Source organism: Hibiscus syriacus, unplaced genomic scaffold, assembly GCF_006381635.1.
Source record: "Hibiscus syriacus cultivar Baekdansim isolate YM2019G1 unplaced genomic scaffold, ASM638163v2 tig00110718_pilon, whole genome shotgun sequence".
NCBI classification, from domain to species: domain Eukaryota; kingdom Viridiplantae; phylum Streptophyta; class Magnoliopsida; order Malvales; family Malvaceae; genus Hibiscus; species Hibiscus syriacus.
In genome coordinates this window covers 821,216-832,086 of record NW_024062837.1, presented here as the reverse complement: position 1 = coordinate 832,086, position 10,871 = coordinate 821,216, and the positions used below count along the sequence as shown (strand labels likewise).

Sequence of the window (10,871 nt, the reverse complement as noted above, 5' to 3'; positions counted from 1 at the left end):
ATAAATTAATTACTAATGATTATAAAAATATTTGAATCAAATATTTATTTTTTATTATTTTTAATTTGTGTATTTACTTTTTATTATTAATTTCTCAATCTTTATACAATTAAATTTTAAAAAACATATAAATTATTATAGCTAACATCAAATAAAATTACTCAAGACAAAGGGTATTATATTTAAAATATAAAAAATTTAAATTAAAAAAATGTAAGGATCACTTAATTTGTTTTTATTTATTATTATTAGCTTTTAATCATTATACGATTAAAAATTAAAATAAATTCCTAAACATTAATAATAACTTTGCCTAAACAAAACAAAACAAAACCAGAGTCTTGATATTAAACCAAAGACGGTTTTAAGCAATTTAAAATTTAATCAGCATTAAAATTTAATCAGCAATTTAAAATCTATTCATAATCAAAAAAATTATTTTTTATAATCAGCAGTAATTAATTTATTAATAGATTAACCTGAATTAAATATTAAAAAAAATTATCTCTAATTTATTTTTACTTTTATTTTCTTTTACCATTATCAAGCTTTAAAATGATAAATACAATTTGTTATAAGTAATAAACCATTGAGGATGTTTTTAAATAGAAAAATTATTTAATTAAATAAATTTAAATTAATAAAAAAAAATATCCTCCAATCATGCATGCTCTTGTGCTGACACATGTCAAATCCTGATTGAATTGTTAATTTATTAAATTAAATTTAAATTATGACCAATTTGAGAAAATATATAAATATTAAGGACTACATGTAAAAAATACCAATTCTTTTAACTGTCACATCCACATTTCCATCAAATATTAACAGCTAGTAATCTGATTAAACAAAATTGAAAAATCGGTGACAAAAGTAAAAAGGCTAAATAGTTAAGTGGTCAACTAAGTAGTTTACCCTAATAATAATGATGATAATAATAATAATAATAATAAAGTGATGAAACTTGTCTGGCTGAGTAAACCCATGCCAAACCTATCCTCGGTTCAGGTTTACCTACAAGCAACACAGTGGCTTCTTTTTCTTGCCAAGAGGTAGATGTAATCAACATATCCACAATTTAAATGAATTAAAAGAAGAGACGCTAACCTCCTTGTCACAAAGGTAAAAACAAATCCACATGTATCATCTCTAAATGTGGGATTTTAATGGGCAACTTTGACATAGACACAGATGTGAAGGAAGTAGTCCGGATTTATTAAATTGTTTGCCACCCAAGAAAAGGGTATCTCTAACTTAGGTTCAATACCCTGGATTCGTATAAGCTTGATTTCGGCACTGCTCGGAATGTGGCCAGCCTCTGGGTGTTCATATTCATTTTGTCCCTGGTCTTCCACTACTTTGTCACTGCTCACATCTTCATTGGGATTTCCAACTGCCTCCTCAAAATCTACTCCACCTAATTTTACATTCGTTAAAGGTTCATCCAAAAATAATTCCGGCACAAGGGTTTTCAAAGCATCGTGTAAAGTGAAGCATTTATCTGCACAGGAAGAGAAATACAGATAGCACAAAAGGCAAACAAAGAACAAAGCATATTGTCTGAAGATTACAAAAATTACATTCACAATGGGATGCAATGGGAGAGAAACAAATTAGTGTCCAATTCAGATCCACAGTGTACTATACTTGAAATAAAGGGGATGAAAATGAGCAACCAGTTCATTTTTATACACGCAATAACTGCCAGTTCATATGTTTGCTTACATAAGAGGCATTCTTACGTTCTTTGTGGATCTCAACTGGACGATTTACATAAGAGATCTTCTCCCAACTATCAGTTCGGGGCATCTCGTCCAAATCATCGAAGTCCTCTCTTACGCTCAAAACATATAATCTAACCGGAACTCTTCCTAAAATGTGATCAACAAGGATGATAAAAAGATAATATGTGAAGTGACATCCCAACCAAATGTAAATGTAACCTGAATTGTTTTTCTTTAAGCATATATACATGAAATGATTAATATGCACATGCCTCATTGATTAGTGCATGCTCAAATAGGTACACAATATGCATTAACATGAAACATAACGGGTACTGTACCGAGCAATTCAGATTGGTTATGTGAAAACAAGTTACATCACAATATTTTGATAGCATTCGGTGGGATTCAGCAACTGAATGATAAGTTGTAGTGAAAGTGCACAGATGATTGAATCTAATTCCCACGTGCTTTCTAATAGTTTGAATTGCTATTTGCTAAGCTGCTAATTAAGGTTTCTTACTAGTAAGGATTAGCAGACTGTCAACATAAACATTCAAATGTTACCATCATTATACGTAAAGAACAGGCCACGTTCAAGAAAAGGTGCAAAAGACACATATTGGGGATAGACATATAACTGATTCAGGTAACAGAACTGTCAAGAATATTCCGGGGTTTTATTTGATAAAGGACCAATAACAACTGATTTTAAACTATATGTCATTAGCTCTCAATTTAAGATTTCTTTAGGTTCAAGGTGGCTGTAGACTGGATTAAGGAAGTGGATTTAGTTCCTGATGTTTATGCTTTTTTGATTAGAGATATTGTTCACAGGCTTAACGTTTTAGAAGGTGTTGTTAGATGGGTTAATAGGACAGTAAACTTAGAGGCTGATGCCTTAGCTAAAGCAGGAATTGGCTGATTCTGTGTTTTTTGATTGGATGTTTTATGCTGTTTCGAGCTTATTTGGTTTTGAAGGGGTGTATTAATGGCTGTATCTTATGTAATTGTATGGTTCAATAAAATCCTAAGGCACTCTTTTCCCCCTTCCGCTGATTAAGAGATTACTTATAAGCTCCATTAATCAAGAGGGGGGGTTTTAACGAGGCCTGAAATTCTTATCAAAAAAAGATTTTATATTATTTATTTTCTATTTTCCTACTAACTGAAGTGTTAAGACCACTCAGATAATTCTCAGATTTGCTAGAATTACACAACCCAAAGCATTATAATATTCCACAGTTGTTATGAAACATGAGAATCCAATAACTTGAATGGATGCAAATCATGGGTCTGTCTTTAAGCATAATAACAAATATGCAAACCTGTCTTGACTTGCGCAGTAAAATCTGTTTCACCAAAGGATTGTTGATATTTTTGCGAGCACAAACTTCGAGACTCATCATCAATGGTTGCAAGTTTAAGCTTAGATGAGACTCGTTGGTAGGTTTCCATATTACCTGTCAGAAACCAATTTTAAGTGTCAATTCAAAATTGGGACATCAAGAATTTGTTAAGGAAAACAGGGGGGGAATGATGAGGGAGGAAGAAAGAATTGGCACATAAAGAAGCGAGACGTGCATATTTGTATTGTTGATGTACAATCAGTACTACCATGTTTTGCAGAACCAGAGGAAAATACAGCATATCCTAAAAACAATTATTATGATTCAAACATTTAACCCTCTTAACTACAAATTGAACACCCATTTTTCCTTTTTTCAGATATCCAAAAAAATTATGTCATTTTTACTTATTTGAACTAGAATGAACACTAGACACGTGATAAAGAATTTGAATGGTGATATTATAAATTTTCAATGTCTATTGATATGTTGGAACAATCTTCCAACTATGGATACCATTTCCATCTGAGATGGAGTAAACACTCACATTTCTAGAAAAGATTGGATTACGATCCAGATAAGAGGAGTTGAGAATTTGCGAGCGGCAAAACTAGGCTGAAAGAAATTGCAAATTTGTTTGTTAGAATGTCAAGCAAATATAAGGCTTGTCTAGTTATTCTTATTAAGTTCATTATACTATGTCATGTACTCCTATTTATGAAATTAAAGTCAATAAAGCCATTGGAAATAATTTTTAAGAAAAAGTTCATTGTATTCCCTTAGAAACCAGATGACTAACCACCTGGATGAGCTTTTATTATTCTTTCTTCCTGATCTCAATCTGGAGACTTACATTTCATATTTACTACAGTTCTGGTTTAAGCTATCACAATACTTGAATCATAAACGATCTACAAATTATAATATCAGCTCCTGAATTTTATTTTGAAACTTCTTTCTCATTGCATGTAGAATATTATCTTAAATCTTAAAACCCATAAGTAATGAACAGTTTATGAAGAAAACATAAACATGAGTCATGAAATAGTTTATTATTTATTTTCTAAACAAATCACCATTTACACAATTGAATGTACCTAAAACATCCATTCATTTCTTTCTCCCACATCAACAAAGACTGAAGCAATGCAAAAGAAAAAACAGACCAAAGTAGGAGAGGAGCTGCAGGTGGAAATTCGAAAAAATCAGGAAAGTGGTGTCTTCATTAAAGCAACAAAATGGAAGAACAATAGGGATTTATGAAAAAGGATGCATGAAAGGGAGACAGGCTTTCCAGCTTCAGGACCAGGAGAAGCAAAATGAAAATTTGATTTGCGCATATTTAGTATACATCTATGTGTGTGTGTGCGACTTCAACAAAAACATAAGTTTATATCAACCATTGAAGTGTAACCTTTGACCAACTGAGACTATGCCTATGAACAAAATAGCAAGGGAAGGGTAAGTGCATTTGTTGGCTATAAGAAATATGAAATGGGCCAATTCAAGAAAGCAATAGCCGACAGAATAACACACATTCAAGTGTTGAAAACCATAATTTGTCAAAATAGCTAGAAGTATGGTCATTTTAGATACAATTCCCCCAGTAATTCATTCCATTAAGCATAATCAAGCAATGGCCAATGTAAGTGGATAAGCACAGATTACTCAACGGGCCAAAACAGGAAAGGCATAAGTAATAAAGTATCAAAGTGCTCTTTTGCATCCTAAAGTAAAATTTTAACTCAAGAAAAAACTATGTTGATCCATGCTAGATCATAGATTAATTAATGAGATGCAAAATCAAGGCTAAAACACTAGTCCTGAGTCCATATCAACGAACATAAATACCATTCATGACAGAATGCCAAAGCTCCGACTGATCAGACTGAGACATGTTCATAACATTCTTGCAATTTCCATTCATTATGTACGCAGCCTGTTGGCAGAATAGAACACCGTTTCAGATAAAAAGTGATGATTCACCTTTTAATTATTCAATTCAAATAAAGAATTCTTTCAAATTGAGACAAATCAGAGAATAAACAAAAACAACTAAGTGGATATGGCGCTATGCATATACATGATAAAAATCCTCCAAATTAGAACAAAGTTAAAGAAAGCATAATGAGAAACATCAACATCCAGCATTTAAGGGATTTTGATTTACTTTGCTATGTACTTCTTTTACTTTAAAAAATTCAAAATAAGCATCTTACAAAATAACTAAAAAGGTATCTTAAAAATATAACAAGAACTGCCAAACTCTAGAATCTCAAAAGATGCCAGAATGACCATTTCTATAATCCTATCAGCTAGTTAGCTAGCAAAACATTCACAGAATTAAGGATTTGTTCGGTAGGGTGCTTATTTACAAAATAATCCATCTTTTAGATGTTGTCTTTTTATCTTAGCTTACAAAGGATATAATGATACAAAATAAAAATTTTATTTTCCTTTTTCATTTTCAAGTATGCAAAGCAATGAATGAGAAAAATAAATGTGAACATACACCAGTATAATACCTAGTAGAACTGTTAGCATTTTGCCCATCAGTAGCAGTGAATTTCCCATGAAAACAGCGTCATCAATTTCTAGGACATCTTTACTAACCTCTTTTAATGAGTTTATAAAACTCCACTTCACAGAATCTTCACCTTCACACGGTATCAATACATTTCCAGGATATCCTCTAAAATGGACCTGTAATCAAGAAGATTAAAACCTTAAACCTAATAATTAATAATGGGATAAATTAAGGATTACGCAAACATAAAAATGATTCTATCTCTTCAATCCCATTTTTTTTCTTAATGTTGACAATTTTGCGGTAGGTTTAAATCATCAAAGTTCGAAAAACACAATTAGTTCATAATCGTTGTATTTAGTAGAAAAGAAACTATGATTCAGCATTGATCTAGAAGGGCACAATATTCACAGGCAACCTAGAACAGAAAAGCAGTCACTGATTTATATCATATAATAACAGTAGTTAAAGGGAACCTACAGTGTGTTCCGGCCTTTCAGGCTCGGGACACAAAAGATCGAAAAGAACTCCAGTAGGTATGTACCTGCAACGAAGAACAGCTTGCTCATTTCAAGTTTCAAATATATATGAGTAATTAACTATACAAAACAAATTTCAAAACAAGTTTAGACGAAGAACCATTTGAGAGGGATGCCATTGTAACCGAACCAAATAGTATCAACCCCGGGAGGAAGTGTGCTGCTAAATAAGGCTTAATCAAAGGTGCTAACAGTGGCAGATATCCGATCCGTGGAGCTAAAACCTGAAATGATTTAGAATTAGCAAACAAGGTAGAAAAGGAAAGAAGAAAAAAAAGAGAAACACAAAAGAAAGAGAGTTGACCAGAGCAGCAGGAGGAAGAGGCAGAGCGGTAACTTGGGATTCGTGGGATGGATCTGTATAGGAATTGTCCCTTCCCATACATACTTTGTGCTTCCATTGCCGCTGCCAAAACCGGAATGGAGGATTGCAGCAGCGACGCCTGCGGCAGCGATAAATAAGGGTTGGGAGGAGATGCGCTCTGTTTTTGGCAGCGATAAAATAGTAAACTCACTAATCACGAAACCTTGATTTTTGTTTCGAGTAAATTGTAGTAGTTCTATGTTACGTTTAAAAAATAATTTTATATTAATTATTTGCATTTTCATAATTAAATTTAAATAAATTGGTATTTTTATTAATAATGATTTAGATTATATTTTATTAAGACGAATTAAGTGGCTCTGATAATAAAATAAGTATTATTATTATTAAAAGAAATTATGAATAAATAATATCTTATAATCACTCTAAACTATTAATTTTTGTCTAAACAAAAAATATAAAATAATAGAAAGAAGAAAGCAGAATGCCTAGCGAAAATCCTACCCCTCCCTTACGGGATTGTTGCAACCCTCCGCTGACTGTTTTTGTTTCCCTGGTACCTCCTCCGATCGGCGGCAACCTCGCTGGAAATCTTCATGGGATCGAAGTGTTGTCATCGTCATCTTTGGAGAGATCGGGTTCCCCTTTCCCCGACGAGGATCAGCATGTTTCGAAGAAAGTTCGTAATAAAAAGATGAATGGTGATCGAATGGATGAAGATCAGAATGGTATGGAGATGCAGTCGAATGCGGATAGTGCTAGAGAGGGAGTTCGGCAACAGGAAAAACAATCTTATGCAGTGCAGTCATGGGCCAATTGAAGCAGACGGTGAACGTTGTTTCGCTTTAGGCTATGGACGAGGTGGTGATTCTGGATAGTGAATGTATCGTGGACAATAATGGTTCGTATCCTGTGATTCAATTTGCAGATCAAGTACACAATAGAATTGAATATAGCATGCGACGTTCGGTGATAGTCAGGCTCCTGGGACGTGCCATTGGTTATAAAACGTTGGTGAATCGAATTGGTTTATTATGGCAGCTTCAAGGACAATACCAAGTCATCGATTTAGAGAATGATTATTTCCTGGTGAAGTTTGAGAGTGAGCAGGATTATATTCATGTCTTGATGGAAGGACCGTGGATGATTTTCGGAAGCTATCTTACAGTTTAACCATGGAGTCGTACATTTTCCATGTCAGAAAAGCATCCATCGCAGGTAATTGTCTGGGTTAGAACGGGTCTTCCTTATAGATACTATTCCAAAACAATCTTTCATCGCATTGCCATGGTTATTGGTCATGTGGTGAAGATTGATTATAGCACTAATTCGGGGGGAGAGGCTATTTTGCTCATTTGGCGGTGTTAGTGAATTAATAAACCATTAATTTCATGCCTAAAATTGACGGGTTCTGGAAAAAGATTGAGTATGAAGAACTGCAGTAAATATGTTTCCAATGTGGAGTATATGGGCATTCGAATGATATTTGTGGCTCTGTTGAAGCGAATACTAGTAAGGGAGGAGTAGCAAGTGGTTCAAGCTTAGAATTAAATAAAGAAGTAGATGGCGGGGAATCGGGTTTTGGACCATGGATGATAACTAAAACGCGTAGAAGACGTACGAAGAAAAATCCTGATCCAAATATGAAAACAAGTGGCGAGGATGCAAGAGGATCTCGGTTTGCTATCTTAGGTGGAAAAATTAATGACATCGAGAAAGATTGTACGATAATTCCGGAGGTTGCAGTGGTTGAAACCATCAATAAGAGTAGTACGGCTAATAACTCTCGAATTGATACACGAGTAAAAGGTAAAAGTCACCGTTCGATGGAACAAACTAAGGAGATTCGAACATTACAGCAGGTGGAAAAGGAAAGTCATGTTGTAGGTTAATGGAGGTTGGTGAGAACAGAATGGAATACTCAGGTCGATCAAAAAAATGTGGGGGAATTCGGACTTTACAGCAGATAAATGTGATTGCTATGAAGGATGGTGTTACTCCTCAAGTGACAGAACATCGCAATGTTAGAGCTGCGGGTAACCATTTGGCGATCACCATTTTGGAGGACAGACGACTTCATATCGCAAGCAAGAGCATTCGGAATAAAGGAAATAAACGAGGTGAGAGAATTCTAAGGGATTGAAAGTAAAGAAGAAAAACAAAGATTTCAAATTCTCCCCGACTGTTTTTACAGATTGGTTGCGGAATGTAAAATTCAGCACACATCTTGATCGCAGCATGCTGCATGGAGAGAGCTCATCTTTCTTATGTGAGAATGGAGGGGAGGAAGAAAATGCGCCTGCAGTGGGATTGTTGGAAACAGTAACAGAAGAGGTTATATTACCAGATGGTGAGAACACTAACCTGAATCTACCCCAGTAAGGGTGTACTCCCGAATATTCTTTATTTAATGGTTAATATTCTCTTTTAGAATTGTCAGGGCGTTGGTAGCCCAACTTTCATATGTTATTTTTGGGAACATTGTCGAGAAAATCGACCTGAAATTGTTGCACTGCTAGAAACTCGGATTAGTAGAAATGTTGTCGAGAAAGTTATTCGGATATTCGGTTTTCAGAATTATTTTAGAGTTGAAGCTTTTGGGTTTAGTGGTGGAATTGGCTCCTTTGTAAATATAGTTTAATGTTGAAATTTTAACTATTTCGCCTCAATTTATTCACAGTAGATATTGGTGATGTTGCAAATAGATGGTTATATTTTACTGTAGTTTATGCAAGCCCTCAAGTGGAGAAACGAAAGTTAGTATGGAAGCATCTTATAAATCTTGATCCAGGTGAGTATGAAGCTTGGACTTTAGGTGGTGATTTTAATTCCATCCTTCAGCTCGATAAAAAAGAGGGAGGATCATGTCGTGGATCAGGAGTCAGTAACTTGATTGTAGAGTTTGTGTTTGAGTTGGGGTTATTCGAAGTGGACTTTCGGGGACCGAAGTTTACATGGCGAAGATGTAATCTTTTTAAACTCTTAGACCGTTACCTTATGAATAGGTTTTGGGCGGATGTTTTCCCTGTTACTATGGTGTTGCATTTAGACAGGGTGAGTTCGGATCATTGCCCCCTTCTCCTTAAAGCCCAGAGCACCACGAGAGTTCAGGGGAATCGACCTTTCCGTTTTATTGCTGCATTGCAAGACCATCCTCAATTTAAGAATTTCTTATTGGAAACTTGGAATAATGAATTGGATGTTTTAACCAACATTAATTCATTTCAAATCAAAGCTATTGATTGGAATTTGAAGGTGTTTGGTCAAATAGGGAGGAAAAAGAGAAAGTTGTTGGCCCGTTTATGAGGTATTGAAAAAGCGATTATTTCTTGCTATTCTCATAGGTTGGTTGATTTACAGGACATGTTGAAAAAGGAGCTTGAAGAGGTCCTACAACAAGAGGAGAGTTTGTGGCTCCAAAAATCAAGAAATCAATGGATACTCAATGGGGATAAAAATACAAAATACTTTCATTCATGTACGATGCTTAGGCGTCGACATAATTACGTTGAAGCTCTCAAGGCTACGGATGGTAGTTGGATATCGGATCAAGAAGTTCTTTGTTTGATGGCAGTAAATTATTACAAAGATTTATTCACCAGTAGCAAGGTAGATGGAAATGTTTATCCGATTAAGGGATATTTTCCAAAACCCCTGAGTCAGATTTGCGGGTCTTACGAGACCATTATTTATGGAAGAAATATGTGATGTGTTATTTAGCATGAGTTTGCTAAAGGCACTTGGAGTGGATGGCCTTCATGTTCTTTTCTTCCATAAGAATTAGAATACAATACAATTTAGTGTGTGTCGAATGATTCAGAATATAATAAGAATTAGAATACAATACAATTTAGTGTGTGTCGAATGATTCAGAATATATTTGCAGGAGGTGCTATTGATAATGAACTCAATCGAACTCTTTTGGTACTTATCCCATAAATTAAATCACCGGAGTCGTTTAATCACTTTCGACCTATTAGCCTGTGCTCAGTATTATATAAGCTAGTCACAAAGATTATTGTGAATCGGCTGAAACCTTTGATGAATCACTAGATCTCGGAAACTCAAACAAATTTTGTTCCTAACAGATCGATTGATAATATTATTGTTGTGCAAGAGGTAGTCCAGTCCATGAGATTGAAGAAAGGTAAAATTGGATATATGGCTATCAAAATTGATCTTGAGAAAAATATATGATCGTCTGAATGGCCTTCATAATGGGGCTCGTTCTCTCCCATCTATTCTTCGCAGATGACTTAGTACTCTTTGTTGAGGTCTCTATCGAGTAATGTAATGTAATACGGGGAATATTGGAGTTATTCTACAATTTATCGGGCCAAAAAATCAATATCCAGAAAACTACTATTTATTACTCAAAGAAAATGGACTTGGGTTTGAAAATTTTCA

General features: G+C 34.4%; 1 protein-coding gene across 1 annotated transcript; it reads right to left on the bottom strand.

Annotated features, from left to right (window-relative positions):
- Positions 1-1,018: 1,018 nt before the first annotated feature.
- LOC120139001 (autophagy protein 5-like) lies at positions 1,019-6,540 on the bottom strand. Its single transcript, XM_039154358.1, has 8 exons — positions 6,389-6,540; positions 6,240-6,302; positions 6,081-6,144; positions 5,687-5,776; positions 4,925-5,012; positions 3,053-3,187; positions 1,743-1,871; positions 1,019-1,501 (listed from the first exon to the last, which is right to left on the bottom strand). Exons 1-8 carry the CDS (start codon positions 6,538-6,540, stop codon positions 1,164-1,166), a joined length of 1,059 nt encoding a protein of 352 aa, XP_039010289.1. The 3' UTR covers positions 1,019-1,163.
- Between the last annotated feature and the right edge of the window lie 4,331 nt (positions 6,541-10,871).